Source organism: Apodemus sylvaticus, chromosome 21 (genome assembly GCF_947179515.1).
Source record: "Apodemus sylvaticus chromosome 21, mApoSyl1.1, whole genome shotgun sequence".
Lineage (NCBI taxonomy): Eukaryota > Metazoa > Chordata > Mammalia > Rodentia > Muridae > Apodemus > Apodemus sylvaticus.
Window position 1 is genome coordinate 44,835,883 of NC_067492.1, and position 16,758 is coordinate 44,852,640.

The window sequence follows — 16,758 nt, forward strand, 5'->3', positions numbered from 1 at the left end:
CACACCCACGTGCTGTTTTTCATCGCGGCCCCGGGGGGAGCACCCCAGGAGAATTCCACACCGGCTTCTTTCCCTCAGGCCTCAGCCGCACCGAGAGTTCCTTAGGAACGCCGCCCACCGCTCCCCTCTACTCGGCGGACGCTCGTGCGTCTCCGACCCGCGTCCGGAAAGACCCCTACCTGCCGCACACCGGCGCCCACCGCCCAACCGCCCCGCCCCGCCCGGCCCCGGAGGCGGGGCCTTGTGGCAACGTCATGGCGCTGCGCCGGGTCAAAGTTCAGCCCCTCCCGCCTCCCCGCGCCGTCTCCTCGGCCTGCGCCGCCGCCGCTCGTGGTCCGGGTCGCGCTCCTTCCGCTCCGCCGCCTGCTTGCGAGTGCTGCCCGGCAGGCCGCCATGGCGAACGTGGCCGACACGAAGCTGTACGACATCCTGGGCGTCCCTCCCGGCGCCAGCGAGAACGAGCTGAAGAAGGTACTGGAGCGAGCCGGCCGGCGGGCGGGGCGAGGGCGCGGGGCCTGCGCGGTCGGGGCGGCCTGAGCCGGGCTGAGGCGCGGCAGCGGCGGGGGCGCAGTCGGCTCGGCTGACCTTGGGCCTCCGCCCGCCGGCCCTGCGCAGACGCAGCCCGCCCGCCAGCTCGGCGCCCCGGGCCACCCGGAAAAACAGGTCGGACCGCGGTGCTCGCGCCGCCGGGCCGGGGAGGAGCTGACCGCCGGCGCCGGTGTGGGGCTGAGGGCCGCAGCCTCCAGGGCTGAACAGGCTCCTCCCTCTGCTTCCCTCGCCGGGCTGCCGGAGCGGCGTGGGTCTGTTTAGAAGCATTGTTTTGTGGGCTGGAGATCTAAATACTCCGTGGCCGCTTCAGGGATGAGTCGTGTGTCCCAGCCAAACACCTGAGTGTGCACTCACTAAAAATAAGACAGATCTCATTGTTGTCCTTTGTAGTAATACAAAATCATCTCGGGACTTAAGGTATTAATAAAGTCTCTCGGCCTCTTCTCTGGCTGTCGGTATCCAATCTGAATTTGTAAACTGAGAAAAATAAGAATGTCCCGTAAGTACTGGGACTGGTAAAGTCCAAAGAAAAAAGACTTCCTGTTACCCTACCGGAAATGGTAGACTGTGTTATATAATTCATGAGTCTGTGTGAAGACTTAAATGGTGCTTACCCACATAACTTAATTGAAAGTATGTAGCTTCACCACCACCTAGGACCCCAGTTAGCCAACCGTGTGCTAATAAAACATCACTTAGGACCTCCTGGGTGTTTTCCTGTTAGAGGGCAGGCAGAGCAGCCAGCCGGCATGGGGAGAGATACTTGGTAGCAGTATCCTTTGCTTAATTTGTAGTAGTGCTTGAGTTTCTGTAAAATGTAGTCACTCAGTCTAAAATTTGTTTGGTTATTGTGGTCTCCTTGGTCTGGTTACTAGCCATCAAAGACATTTGATAATAGTTTAAAGAAAGAAAGAAAACAATGTTTCACTCCCTTTTTCTTTGTTGTTTTCTTTGTATTTTTTTCTTTACTAACATTTGGGTACATTATTAACAAGTAAACAGTGCTGAAGTGGAAAATGTTAAATAGAAAGTGACATTTTTTGAAAGACTGTAACTTTAGAACATTGCTTCTCAGAAAAGTGAGTATCTTAAATTGTTTGCTGTGTATAACTCTTTTCCAAAATCTTTTTTGAAGGCATACCGAAAGTTAGCCAAAGAATACCACCCTGATAAGAATCCAAATGCTGGAGATAAAGTAAGTTACTTGAGTTTTATTCTTGGAGTTTTAGTTTTAAACTGAAATTTAAAATATATCACTCTCCTAGAAAGGAATGATGTCAGGAAAAGTCCATTTATGCCTACTGAGTGAAACTTTTGATATTATTTTAACTTACTTGAAAATGACCATCGTAAAACCTAATGCTTGTAATATTCTTGAAAGATAAGAAAAATTATAGCTTTTCAGATAGCTCAGTGTTGCAAGTCTTTGCCACCTGAAGCCTGACCACCTGAGCTTGATCCACAGTGGAAGGAGAGAAGGTTGTCCTTTGACCTCTATACATGCTCCCACACTCATATCATATACAGTAACGATAATGCTAACTTTCAGAGGACTGTTTAGTTTTACAATGAGAATTCTAAGATTTTTAGCAATAGGTGAGAAAGAGGACCAAAAGGAAACTAAGTGAAACTCAAAGCTTTTTATTGGGGTTAAGTGGCTTTTGGATTTCTGAAGCCTTTCTCACATTCTTGCACTTAAAAACCCAATTGTTTTTACTCTTACTTTTACTTTATAGTTTAAAGAAATAAGTTTTGCATATGAAGTATTGTCAAATCCCGAGAAGCGAGAGCTGTATGACAGGTATGGAGAGCAAGGCCTGCGGGAAGGTAGCGGCGGAGGCGGCGGCATGGATGACATTTTCTCACATATCTTTGGTGGAGGATTGTTTGGCTTCATGGGCAATCAGAGCAGAAGTCGGAATGGCAGAAGAAGAGGCGAGGACATGATGCACCCACTGAAGTGAGTTAGAGTGTCGCTGCAGAACACTTTGTTCCTTTAGTTTAAAATTCGTATTTTAAATGTGTTCTTATTAAGTGACAACGTGAATTAGTTAATTAGTTGTATTTTGCTTTAGACCTTAAAGGGTGGAAGGGTGCTCTAGAAATATAGGTCAGTTGGTAAAGTGCTTAACTCATCCTGGATTTAGGCCAGGTTGGGTGGTCTTTACCTATAATTAAAGCACAGGAGAGGAAGAGGCAAGAGGATCAGACTTCAAGGTCATATATACTCAGCTGAAGAGCTAGTTTGAGGCCAACCTGGGATACATAGAAGCCTGTCTCAAAACAAAACAGCCAAAATCTATAAAGTGTGGATAATCTTAGAAGTAGTTTAAATCAAAATAAATGGTTGCTTTGATTATTTACGTGGTAGTGTCCCTTGTTACTTGATTCCTAACTCTCCTAAATTGGTTTCCATGGAGCTTACTGGCTTCCAGCTTGGCATAACCGTCAGCATATAAGCGGTGGACTTTGATTTTGAATTAAGACTCCACAGCTCCTCTACAATTTGAAAATAGCTATTTCACTATATTTTAAAGTTATTTAATTAAGGATGTTTTTAATAACAAATGCAAGAGACTGAATTGAGGTGGGGAGAGTTAACACTGGAGTTTTGAGACAAGGTCTCCTGAAGCCACAGCTGATTATAAATTTCTAGTATCCCACTTCCACCTCAAAAGTGCTGGGATTACTGCAATGTATGATCATGCCTGACTCTTAGTTGTTTGTTTAAAATATTTCAGTTACAGGTCTTTTGTTGTTATGAGGAGGTGGGTAAGTGCTTGCTGTTCTGTAGACATGAAGGTCAGGACACATTACAGAATTGATTGAGTAGGTTCTTTTCTTTTACCATGTGGGTTCCAGGGATTGAACTCGGGGAGGCAGGTTTGGTGCTAAGCCACAGCCATCCTACTGGTCCAGTTTTTTGTTTGTTTAGGTTTATCTATTTGGTCTTATTTATAAAGGTGTTTTGCTTGCGTGTATGTTTGTCTGTACACTGCACAAGTGCCTGGTTCTCAAGGAGGTAAGAAGAGAGTGCCAGGTCCTCTAAAACAAGAGTTACAGATGGTTGTGAGCTGCCATGTGGATGAAACTGAAACTGGGTCCCCTGTAAGAATGAATTCTCCAGCCCCACCATCGCTGATAGCTGGTTTTTATACAAGTGCAGAGGATTGAACCCAGATACTGTGCTGCAAGGCACATCTTCAAAGACATCCCTCCCTCCCTTTTATTTTAAACTGGAGCTTGTTAAGTAGTCCAAGTAATGTTCTTCCTACCTCTCCCTCCTGAATACTAGGATTACTGGGGTGGACCATAGCTATCTACTGACTAACATTCTTTTGAGTGGCTTTATAATTCCATTTCATAATGATTAACCACGCATCTTTTATGTGATGTTGGGGGAGGCTAGAATAGACACTGTTGCTGTGAATTTCTTTGTATACTGTTTTATCTCTGGCAGATTCCCAGCCAAGTATTCATGGCTTTATTTCTTTTTTTTTTTTTTGGTATTTCGAGACAGGGTTTCTCTGTGTAGCCCTGGCTGCCCTGGAACTCACTCTGTAGACCAGGCTGGCCTTGAACTCAGAAATCTACCTGCCTCTGCTTCCCAAGTGCTGGGATTACAGGCGGCCGTCTCATGGCTTTATTTCTTTTTGAAATAGTATCACACTGTAGCTAAGGCTGTAAGGCTGACCTTGACTTCACAACAGCACACCTGCATCAGGCTCTCAAGTGTTGTGATTATAGGTGTGAGGTACTATCCCTTACTTGACATCCATGTTTTGAAGCTGATAAAACCTAATTGCTTTAGAGAAATTTTGCCAGGTTAAGCCTCTCTGAAGAGGGTCAATAGTAAGATTATTATTTAGTTTTCCTTTCCTGGTCTTGTAAAACTTAAGATATAGATCAATATATCATTTTTTTGATGTAATGGTGTGTTGGTGATTTTTCATCTATAAGTGGTTTTTAAAATGTTTATTTTGTATGAACATGCAAATCAGAGAGGACAGCTTGTGGGGAGTTGGTTATCTTCCTCTGTGATGGAATTTAGGTCTGCAACAAGTGCATTTATCTGCTGAGCCATCTTGCCTACCTATAAGTGTTACTTTATACTGTCTACAACTTGAATGTTTTAAGCTTAAAGTAACAATTTGGCGAAAGGCTGAATATCACAAAATAGTGTTTGTGCCTTGGAGAATGATTTGAGACTATTTCTTTGTTCCTTTACCTGAATTCAAGGGTTTTAAATTAGTAAGGAAGGTTTAAAGACTGGGTGTATAAGTAGCAGAGCCCACTTAGCATGTGTGAAGTCTGATTCACCTTCAGTTCTATGTGTGGGAGGGGAGGGAGTTGTAGTGGCTCATACCTTTAATTCCATCACTTGGGACTGAGGGACACAGAGATAAGCAGATCTCTTAAATTTGAGGCTAGCCTGCTCCATAAAGCCAGAGCTACTTAGTGTAACTGTCTAAAAAAAAAAAAAACCAACAAAACAACAAACAAAAAACCAAACCAATCAAAAAACAAATGAGTATTATTAAATCTATTATGGTTTGATACACACAGAAATCTACAATGCAGCTTGGCAATGATCGTCATACTACCTTTTCCTGTGTTTCCCTTGTTTCTAACAAGTCCCTCCGACTTTTTTGCCTTTCATCCCTTGGTCCTTTATGCTCAACTATAGTTTCCTGAATGAATAGGGATGGTGGGGTTATTTACTTGAGCAAAGGCAACTTATTATTGACCACATCGCTGAGAATGAATCCCTTCCCTCAGCAACCATTAACTACAGCTCCTTAGGGAGGGATAGGGCTGTTTTGTTATGTTTATATATGAATAAAATTGAGTTGTGTTTTATTAGTTGTGTGTGTACACATACATCCATTTATGTATATATAGTTTGTATGTTTGAGACTGGGTCATTCTATTTAACCTTGTCTGGCCTAGAACTTACTATATAGGACAGGCTGACTTCGGACTTTTGCCAGTCTCCCTGTTTCAGTATTAAGATTATAGGTGTGCACTGCCACACCTAGCAAATACACTTTTTTTGTTTGTTTTGGGTTTTGTTGGGTTTGTTGTTGTTGTTTGTTGTTTGGTTGGGGGTTTTTTTGTTTTGGTTTTGGTCTTTTAGTTTTTTGGATTTGGTTTTCTTGAGACAGGGTTTCTCTGTGTAGCCCTTGGCTGTTCTGGAACTCACTCAGAAGACCAGGCTGGCCTTGAACTCAGAAATTCGCTTGCCTCTGCCTCCCAGAGTGCTGGGACTACAGGCGTGCGCCACCATCGCCCGGCACAAATACACTTTTTAAATTGTTTTATTTTAAAGAAACATTTATAGCTTTTAAAAAATGTATATGGATGCTTCATCTGCACATGTGTCTGGGTACCACGTACAGTGAGTGCCCATGGAAGCCAGAGGAAGGTGTCGAATCCTCTGGAATTGGAGTAATGGACAGTTGTTAGACCCTGTGTGGGTGCTTAGAACTGAACCCAGGTCCTCTGCAAGAATAACAAGTACCTGCTGAGCCATCTTTCTAGCCTCCATATGTATTTTTAGTAAGCCTTCTTTTTTCCCTGTACCGCTTTTTTGAGGTAAAATGTATATGTAAAATATTGTATACTTTTACACACAAACAATTTTGGTATTTTTTTTTAATTCAGCCTTTTGAGTTAGATATTCTGAAAATATGTTAAAAGTTGTTCAGGGCCACCATGCTGTCGTTCATCATGAACACCAAGGAGCCTCATACCTCCGAGCTCACCCAGCAGCTGGTACAAGCCACCAGCAAGCTGACACAGTACGTTACAGTGCTTTTGGCTGATCCTATACAAAGCTGCTGTATGTCTTAATTGGTTGATTGACTGTGCATCAGCCCAGACCAGATCTGTACCAACTATTACAACATGAACTTGTCCTACCAGGTCTGGAATGCGTCCATATTCACTTGAGTGTTGGCCAGACTTACCTGCATTGCCTTTCTCAGAGCATTACTGCACACAGTATTCTGCACTCATCTACCCTTAGTGATGATGTCTGCTACCGAAACAGGAAAAATAAATGGTTTAGAGAAGAAAAAAGAAAGAGTTGTTCAGATATGCAGAATTATGATTTGGCAGGGGTTTTAGAAGCTGAAAGGGTTGAATATTTCCCTGTTAAAACTATGTTCTTTTCCTCTTTACTGCTACAGAATTTTTAAACACATACAACTAAGTGCCTCTCCTTTTTAATTTTTAAAAACATATTTTGTATGTATGACTATTTTCCTGCATACATGTGTGTGCCTTATTTCTGCAGAGATAAGCAGAAAGACCAATCTCCTGGGATTGGAGTTATAGACAGTTGGAAATCTCCAATGTGGGTGTTGGGAATTGAACCCAGATCCTCTGGAAGAGCAGCCAGTGCTCTTAACCACTGAGCCATTTCTCCAGGCCTCTATGTGCCTATCTTAAGCTGTAATATACATTTTTAATCTAATCATCTGTAATGTACCCTCCCCTCTAATAAAGCTCTGACTCTAGAATCAGCATTTACATGACCTTGGTCAAGTTAGTTAGCTTTTCTGTGCTTTACTTGTTATCATATTGGGTGATAATTGCAATTAGAAACAAGGAATATAGCTTAGCTGCTAGATTGCTTGTCTGGCACAAAGGAAGGAGTACCTGGGTTCTCTCTATACCACATAAAACTGAGCAAGATGATATATGCCTGTAATCCTAGCACTTGGGAAGTAGAGGCAGGGATATCCATATTCAGTCATTTTATGGCTGCATTTTGAATTTGAAGCCAGTGTGAATTACAAGATTCTGTCTTTAGAGTATTGCTGATAAATTGGAGTTATCAGTGTATAAATTTGCATCAATTTGTTGGTTCAAGAATTTATTATTTTTGCTGGATGGTTGTGGCAGTGGATGTCTCGATGTTTTTCATTGTAGCACTCAGGATGCAGAGGCAGGCAGATCTGAGTTCAAGGCCAGCCTGGTCTACAGAGTGAGTTCCAGGATAGTCAGGGCTACATAGAGAAATAGAGAAACCCTGTCTCAAAAAAAATTTTTTTTTTATTTTTGTAATTTTGAGAGAGAGAGAGTGTGCGTGCGTGTGTGTGTGTGTGTGTGTGTGTGTGTGTGTGTGTATGAGATTACCAGAGCCGTGAGCTATAGTCACAGGTGGTTCCAATGTGGGGGCTGGGAACAAACTTTTGTCCTCTGAAATAAAAAAGTAGTGTTAAGATCATGTATATTGTTTATAGTCATAGTTATTGAGTGCTTTGTTACAAAAAGTCAAGGTGAAATTTGCTCTGTAAACTATTTTTATTATCTTTTAATAATATTGGCAATTTGGTTGAACCTGGTTCTTTTTCTCTGCAGAGTATCTTTAGAAGACCTGTATAATGGCAAGACAACCAAACTACAACTTAGCAAGAATGTGCTCTGTAGTGCATGCAGTGGGTAAGTGTGTGTCTCTGCTTTATGAGTGACAAACTCAAAAAAATTTTCTTGATTTAAAACTTAGTAAGCAACTGGGCATCTTCTGATACTTCTAAAGGTCACTTTAATAATTATTACTGGGGAGTTAAAAAGCACAGTTTGTAATTTTTTAATGACTGTTAATGGCTTGTAGACAAAAGTATGATTTATACTTTTGTTTTAGCCAAGGTGGAAAGTCCGGATCGGTTCAGAAATGTAGCGCTTGTCGGGGCCGAGGTGTGCGCATTATGATCAGACAGCTGGCTCCAGGGATGGTGCAGCAGATGCAGTCCGTGTGCTCCGACTGCAATGGAGAAGGTAGGTGCCCAGGATTTGAATATGTTGGTAATATAGAAGTCAGAAACATTTACAATTTGTTTTAAAAATTTTATTTTATATGTGTGAGTACATGGTTGCTCTCCTCAGAAGGTGGCATCGTACCCCATTACAGATGGCTGTGAGCTACCATGTGGTTGCTGGGAATTGAACTCAGGACCTCTCGAAGAGTCAGTGCTCTTAACCACTAAACCATCTCTCCAACCTCCCTACAATTTTTTAAAAATATGCTCTTATTTATTTTATTTACAAAATGAAGATCTAATAGAAGATTGGAATTATCCATTACTATTTCAGCATAGTGTCTCTAACCTAGGCTGACCTTGAACTGTATTCAAAGATGATCTTGAATTCCTAATTTGCCTCTACCTCTGAAAGCAAAGATATTTTGCAAACTCAGCTAGAAATTAATCTTTATCACTAACTAGTAGGGTTCTGGGTGCATTCTGAAAAGTCCTAATCAAGTTCTGAATATTGTTAATAGTTTGGCTTTTAAATTAAGTTGGCTATAACTGGGCAGTGGTGGTGCACGCCTGTAATCCCAGCACTTGAGAGGCAGAGGCAGGCGGATTTCTGAGTTTGAGGCCAGCCTGGTCTACAGAGTGAGTTCCAGGACAGCTAGGGCTGGCTTTAATCAAGGGAAGATGTGGCTAGTGTAACTGAGAAATTAAATTTTGAGTTAATTTATATGGCGAATTTTGCCTCACCAACACTGGAGAGTAAGGCCAAATCCTTGAGTGTGCTTGGCAAGTATTAAACTATACCCACAAGCCCTTATTCTGATTAATTTCCACTACTTACACCTACCCTAGCTAATGAAAGAGATTAAACCTAGGGTCCTTCCCACTGAGCCACATCCCCCCTTTCTTTCCTTTGCCTGATATGGTTAATTAGTATAGTTGTAGAACTTCCCTTTCCAAAATTGTTTGAAGTGATGAGGTGATGACCTAGTTGCTACAGTGACTGCCTTTTGGCTGAGGGCCTAGCCATGGGATCAGTCCCAGAAACCTGTGTTAAGGCCAGTAGTGCACATTTAAGAATCACTGTGCTAAGGAGAGAAGATGATCCCAGGAGCTCACTGACCAGCCAGCCTGACCTGCTAACCTCCAGGTCAGTGAACAATTCTGTCGTAAAAAGTTGGGTGGCAGATGACACTAAGGAATGAAACCTGAGGTTGTCTCCCCTAGCTTCATGTTATATTTCAACGAGGTGTCTCTGCATTCTACGTTGTTAAAATTGCTAACTTCAGCTGAAAACTTAACAGTTGAGTTAAGGTGTAATCTTCTATACAAGGTGTAATCTTCTATGCAGGAAGCAGAGGCAGGAGGAATGTGAATTTCAAGCCTGCCCTAGCAGCATAACACCCTTTAAAAAAGAATTCCAAGCAAGGCTTAGTCTTTGAAGTAATCTGCAGTACCAGCTGTACAGTTTAGTAATTCACAATCAAGAGTATTTACGGATCAAGTAGAGATCATTGGCAAGTTCTTAGGTTCAGTAACCCTGACTAGAAAGAAAAATTAAAATTTTACTTAGACTGTCCCTATCTGCTGGTAACCTAATTGAGTAAGAACTGCAAAGGTTTGCAGAAGCATTCATAGAAGCTCCAGCTCCTGACTACCCAACAAGCTAAGGAAAGGTCAGTTTTATTTTACTCTGTAATCTTGGGTAGCCGGGACCCTTCGTTGACCTTTAGTAAGATTTTTGTCACTCATGGTAGCTTTAACCAGTGGCACCCAAAATGTTTCTTTTTGAATTAAGGGCACTTAATATCAGGGTGTTCTTTCTTACTAGAAGCTTGAATGACCTCTCTTTGTAGGGGAAGTCATCAATGAAAAAGACCGCTGTAAAAAATGTGAAGGGAAGAAGGTGATTAAAGAAGTCAAGATTCTGGAAGTCCACGTAGACAAAGGCATGAAACATGGACAGAGAATTACGTTCACTGGGGAAGCAGACCAGGCTCCAGGAGTGGAACCTGGAGATATTGTTCTTTTGCTACAGGAAAAAGAACATGAGGTAATTTCCTTTTGATTTATTCACTTTTTCCCCCCTTTTTGTTTTATTCAGAATTGATCTTGCTTGGGAGAAATGGATAGATCTGTTTGGATGCTTTGAAGTAAAACTGAACACAAATCAACTTGTTAGGGAGTATGGTCAAGTTAATTTTCAGCTCGCATTGAGTGTGTCTGACTTACTAACAGATAAACCAAACCAAGTAAGGGGTAGTCAGAAGCACCATCCGTGTTCATCTTTGCCCTGTCCTTACTACATTAGCACTGTGCCCTTAAATGATCTTGTTGTCTCTGCACCTCAGTTTCCTTTATGTAAAGTAAAGCCATTGGACAAGATGGTGTTAGGCAACATAATTTCACTTTAGAATTCCTTGGATTTAGAACTACTGTATTAATTTTACTCTACTTACTGGGTAGCCAGCTAAGTGTTCCTTCTGAGGTCAGGAGTTTATTTTTTTAAGTAGTCTGTTTTATTGGTGTGAGGGCTTATTCATGTCATAAGTATGTATCAGAGGACAGCTTTGTGGCATCAGTTCTTCCACAGTGGGCTCTGGGGGCAAACTCAGGTTGTCAGTCTTTTGTGGCAAGTGCTTTTACTCTGAGCTATCTCACTGGCCCAAGTTCTAGAGATTTAAAACATTTTTAATTAGTTTCTTATTTAATGTGTATTAGTTATATTTGTTTGAGGCAAATAAACTTGTCTATAGATGAGATCCATTGTGTGGAATTTTGATCATATCTCTGAACATGGTTTGTTTGGGGTTTTTTGTTTGTTTGGTTTGGTTTTTTGAGACAGGGTTTCTCTGTGTAGCCTTGGCTGTCCTGAAACTCACTGTAGAACAGGCTGGCCTTGAACTCAGAAATGCGCCTGCCTCTGCCTTCCAAGTGCAGGGATTAAAGGCACACGCCACCACTCACTGCCTGGCTCTGAACATGTTTTTTATATCACTCCCTTCACCCCCTTTCTTTTTCTGTTTTATGCCCTAGGCTGACCTTAAACTTGCCATCCTTCTTTCTCTGCCCTGGGCCACCATACTTAGCTCTCTTGTAGTTTTGAATATCTTAGTGGCACATCTGTAATCCCAGGCCTTAGGAAGCCAAGGCAGGAGAATAAGTTTGAGATCATCCAGAATTATATAGGTAACTCTAGATTTTAGAGATGGCATCAGAGGTAGCCTTGGCATTGCAGCCCATAACTGCTCTACATACAGTAAGGTAGAGTAACGGTACCAACCATTAGCAGCAGCAGCTTCTTGGGCCACAGGAGCAGAGACAGTACCACTGCCTCTGTGGGCAGTGGTGAGGCTCACCAGCACAGAGCTACAGGACTCTGTATCTTGCTTTCTAATGTGGGGCTTTCTAATCTTGATCCTAGTAACTTTGGTTCTGGTCTACTGGCCAAACCGAGTCTTCTTCTTCTACCCTTCTTTAAAACCTCATCCTTAAAAAGTGCTTTCCAGAGGCTAGAGAGATGGCTTGGTGGTTAAAAGTGCTTGCTGCTCCTGTAGAGGACCCTGGTTCAGTCCCCAGCAACCACATAGTTAGTACCTCACAACTTACTATAAATCCCATTTCCAGAGAGAGAGAGAGAGAGAGAGAGAGAGAGAGAGAGAGAGAGAGAGAGAGAGAGAGAGGAGACTGACTGTCAATAATGGCTGTCTACCAATGCAAGGTCCAAGAATCCAATAGTTGTCCAGTCCATGAGCTGGATGTCTCGGCTGGTCTTCAGAACACATCAGAATCCTGAAGAAGTAGGCTCTAAAGGCAGTGAAGGGATGGACTTGAGAGTGAGCACAAGCAGGCAAGGAAAGAACCGCTTCTCCTTCATGTCCTTTATATAGTCTTCTAGAAGGAGGTCTGAATCAAAGGTAGACTTTCCCGTCTCAAAGATCCAGAGAAGTGGGTCTTCCCATTCCAGATGATTTAATAAAAAAAGTCCCTTATAGGTGTACCCTGCAGTTTGGGTCTTAGTTAATTCCAGATGTACAAGTTAATAACCAAAACTAGTCATCAAAATTAACATAAAGATTGCTAGGTAAAATTAATAATCTCAGATTTGTTGATGGGCAGAGAGAACACGTAGATCTCTGCGGCCTGGTCTTCATGGCCTTGATGGGCTGTCCAGCTTGGTTACAGGGATCCACTGCTTGTGCCGGGCTGAAAGGGTTACTTTTTAAGTCACAGGATCTGACACAGTGGTGGGCAAAATGGCCAATTTAGGGGACTAAAGATAGATTAGTATACATATAAAGTTAGATAAATTATCTGGCTCTGGACCTGCAGTGTTCTGGTTTTATCACCCTCATAGAAGGTTTCAAACTGCCGGGCGGTGGTGGCGCACGCCTGTAATCCCAGCACTATGGGAGGCAGAGGCAGGAGGATTTCTGAGTTTGAGGCCAGCCTGGTCTACAGAGTGAGCTCCAGGATAGCCAGGGCTATACAGGGAAACCCTGTCTCGAAAAAAAATGTAGCTTCTCTCTGGAAACTTTGATTCACAGCGATATCTATTGTATAAGTTTATACTGTACAATTGAGTAAGCCAACTCTAGTATTTGCTGTATAATTTGCATTAAGCAAGTTTGGATGTTTTAAGGTTTTCTGTTTGGTTTTTGGTGCTTTTTGTTTTGAGACAGGTTTCTCTCTGTAAGAGACTATCCTGGGACTTACTCTACCTGAGTGCTGGGTTTAAAGGCATATACTACCATGCCTGGACCAATTTTTGATTTTGGTTTTTTGGTTTTAATTTATGTACATGTGTGCCTGGTGCCCACTGGAGGTCAGAAGAGGGCTTTGGATTCTTTGGAACTGGAATTAGGGATAGTAGTGGACCACCATGTGGGTGCTGGGAATCAAACCTGTAACAGCAGCAAGTACTCCAACAGCTGATTATCTCTCCAGCCCCAAGTTTGAATTTTAAGTGAGATAAAATTTCTTTGTACCTGTATGAACTGCAAGATTGAGTCCTTAACTTTTCTGGTGTGCCTTATTGATGAGCTTTCTTAAAAAACACTGATCTTAGGCTCCCTTGCCTCATTGGGATGATGTAATAGAAGTTTCTGGCATACTCGTAGCTAGCTCTGTTAATAAAAAGCTTTGAAATTGGGCACATGGCATTTTGGCTCTGGTAGTGAATGGTAAAGTTAAGATTCTGAAATTAACTTAAGGAATGTTCAACAGGGTAGTATGGTTTGGTTTTCTTTTTTTAATATAGTTTGTATATGCTTTGTCTATAGGTATTCCAGAGAGATGGGAATGATTTGCATATGACATATAAGATAGGACTTGTTGAAGCTTTATGTGGATTCCAGTTCACATTTAAACATCTTGATGCTCGTCAGATTGTGGTGAAATACCCTCCTGGCAAAGTCATTGAACCAGGTAAATGACTTCATCTTATCCAGGTCATCTGTGTTTTGTTACAATTCGTGTTTACAGTGGGTAAAAAGGAATATTATTGAATATCTTTCTTGGGCAAAATTCTTAACTAATTTCCTTTTTTAAAATAATAGGATGTGTTCGTGTTGTTCGAGGTGAAGGAATGCCACAGTATCGTAATCCCTTTGAAAAGGGTGATCTTTACATAAAGTTTGATGTGCAGTTTCCTGAAAATAACTGGATCAACCCAGACAAACTTTCTGTAAGCTGGTTTTTAATGTTCCTTAAGCAGCTGATTTGTGGCTCTCCCTTTGGCTTCCTCTCATTTCCTTCTTTTGCTTCCCTTTGTGTTTCTTTTCTCTTCATTTTGTTTTATTACAGGGTTTCCTGCTGCCTGCACCCCAGGCTGGCGTAGAACTCATGGTTATATGCATTTCCTGTCTCAGTCTTTTAATTGCTGGGATTATAGATGTAACCAACTACTCCCAGCTCTTTTGAAACAGAATCTTTTTGGTGGTTTTTATTTTTTTAGTGTTTGTATGGTTGATGTTTTTTACTGGTCATTTTGAAAATAATGTTGGCTGATATAAATGTTTATGGGACAACTAAGCAGGGTGACTATAAATGGCTGAAGCAGGCTGTATGAGGCAGTGGAACATATCTGGAGTGAAGATTCTAGTGTTTAAATATTTATTTTGTATGAATGTTGGCTACATAGTGAGGCCTTGTCTCCAAAAGTGTGTGCCCGCGCATGCACACACATGCATATATGTGTGTGTACACATCTCCTGTTTTTGTTTCATGAAGGAATTAGAAGATCTCCTGCCATCTAGACCAGAAGTTCCTAATGTAATTGGAGAGACAGAAGAAGTGGAGCTTCAGGAATTTGATAGCACTCGAGGCTCTGGAGGTGGTCAGAGGCGTGAAGCCTATAATGATAGCTCTGATGAAGAAAGCAGCAGCCATCATGGACCTGGAGTGCAGTGTGCCCATCAGTAACTTCAGGCAACTGCACAGGTGGATTTTCTTTCCACATTTGCCGGATTTGCCAGCTGCTGGAGTACCTGATGAGTCCAGATGAACTGATGGACATCTGTTGATCTATGTGTAACTTCTAAAATTGGTATAGTATCCACAGAGTGTATAATTTAAACTAACCACAAAGCTTTACATCTTCATTTCGACTGTTCTGTAGCAGAGTAAAGCACTTGAAATAAGACTCCCTTTCACATGTGGGTTATAAGTTTCAGTCCTGGTATCTGCTTGATTTTTATCAGTTTTGTGTAGACTTTATGTTTCATATTTTAAACTCAAATCCAGCATTGTAAAGTTTGTACAATTTGTCCTGAAGCTTTGTGTTTGGCTGCACCTGCATAAGCTGCTACAAATAGAATAAAGAATTCATAGCCTGTATCTATCATTTAGATGCATGGAAAAAAATGGGCTTTGCACACAATGGGTTTGAAGCTGACTGGGAACAATGGAAAAAATTACATTAGCCATGGTTGTAAAGTTTTTTGGCTTTTTTTTAAAACCATTTTGTGAAAGGTTTCTGAAACTTGATAATAAAAAGCAGTTGGTGTAAATTATTCTGTGTCACATTTTTAGAAAGAACGTATTTTAAACTGTAAAAGTATCCTTAACTCTGAGGAGTGAATCTTTAAACAGCCTCTAAAAACCCATCAGCCTGAGGCTTTTGCCTTGGATACCTGCCCATTTTATAGTTAAATAACACTAATGTTGGTTGAAACAGGCTTTATTCACTTCAGTTGATGCTCTGTAGCATCAAGAACATCCAAGTTATCTAACTCCTAGATTACCTGAATATTCGGACAAACCCAGACCTCTTATCCTCTTGCACCCCGTTTTTTTGAAAATAAGGTAATAGGTCAGTAATAAAACCATGTTTACATAGACCTGTTAAAATACTGTTTTAATTAAATGTTATGAAAATTTCCTCTGTCTCATTAAGTTTGGTATCTGAATTTGGGGGAGCATTGACTGATTTTCTATGTAGAAAACTAAGATTCTTAGGCTAGCAGAGGTTTGCATGCAGAGTGACCGAGCCAGCAGTGCTTGTGGGTCACTAATCCATGCCCCGCTGGCGCCTCACTTGGATTACAGCTGTCCTGAGGCGATGATGAGAAGATGTTTCCATCTTCTCGTGATGACCTTTTCATTCCTGGAGTATTTTTAAAACATGTATGTCCCTTTGAGGTCCAAAGTACACACCAGGTATACACCACTTATATTGGTCAAAGGAGCAACAGGACAAAAATGGAAATTCACCATCTCTGAGCCTAATAGCACTTGAATACATTTCTAGAGCTATTAGAACTTGGATGTAAAATGTCCCAAAAGCTAATCCAGACCTGTGAGGGTTAAATTACTACCCTATCCACTCTACCTCCATTGTACAAAAAATATTTTGCAACAAGCCTGGGCAAGATTCAACCACATAATAGTTTTGTATTTGAGGTTACTTCCCCACAACACTTTAAGCCTAAGCAATGCAGTGATAATATAAACTTTGTAGCCTTTCCAATAAAGGTTTATAAAACCAGTTGCTCAGCAGTCTGCAGTTCTTCTGCCCAGGTTTGTGTGTGTGTGTGTGTGTGTGTGTGTGTGTGTGTGTGTTGCTGGGGACTGAACTCAGGCCCTTGTATATACCAAGCAGCTGCTTTCTCAGCTGTGCAATCCCTGACTGCTCAGGTGTTCTGGTTTGTTTGTTTGTTTGTTTGTTTGTTTGTTTGTTTGTCTATTAACATCTGCATACCAATCAGCACTCTCTTAATTCTAGAAGTTTTCATCATGCCAAAAAACAAACCTCATGTCCTAATTAGTCTCATTTAATTTTCTCTCCAACCCTTTATGCAATCACTAATTGTTAAGATACACTGCTCTCAAATGGGTCATTGAGTTTCATTCTCACCCATCATATAGAACTTTTTTTTTTCTTGACAGGGTTTCTCTGTGTAGTCCAGGCTGATCTCAGACTCATAGGGATCTGCCTCTGCCTCTG

At 41.5% G+C, this 16,758-nt stretch overlaps 1 protein-coding gene across 1 annotated transcript; it reads left to right on the top strand.

Moving 5' to 3' along the window:
- The first annotated feature begins 281 nt into the window (after positions 1-281).
- Dnaja2 (DnaJ heat shock protein family (Hsp40) member A2) lies at positions 282-15,325 on the top strand. Its single transcript, XM_052166637.1, has 9 exons — positions 282-471; positions 1,685-1,744; positions 2,286-2,509; positions 7,918-7,998; positions 8,201-8,334; positions 10,169-10,365; positions 13,595-13,739; positions 13,871-13,998; positions 14,544-15,325. Exons 1-9 carry the CDS (start codon positions 394-396, stop codon positions 14,733-14,735), a joined length of 1,239 nt encoding a protein of 412 aa, XP_052022597.1. The 5' UTR covers positions 282-393; the 3' UTR covers positions 14,736-15,325.
- The last annotated feature ends 1,433 nt before the right edge of the window (positions 15,326-16,758 follow it).

What these genes read in the sequence shown, in the direction of transcription:
- Dnaja2 (XM_052166637.1), top strand. Translation starts at nt 394, where the DNA reads ATGGCGAACGTGGCCGACACGAAGCTGTACGACATCCTGGGCGTCCCT. An exon ending in CTCTGTAGTGCATGCAGTGG is followed by an intron (nt 7,999 to 8,200) that starts GTAAGTGTGTGT and finishes CTTTTGTTTTAG; the next exon opens with CCAAGGTGGAAAGTCCGGAT. An exon ending in TGGCAAAGTCATTGAACCAG is followed by an intron (nt 13,740 to 13,870) that starts GTAAATGACTTC and finishes TTAAAATAATAG; the next exon opens with GATGTGTTCGTGTTGTTCGA.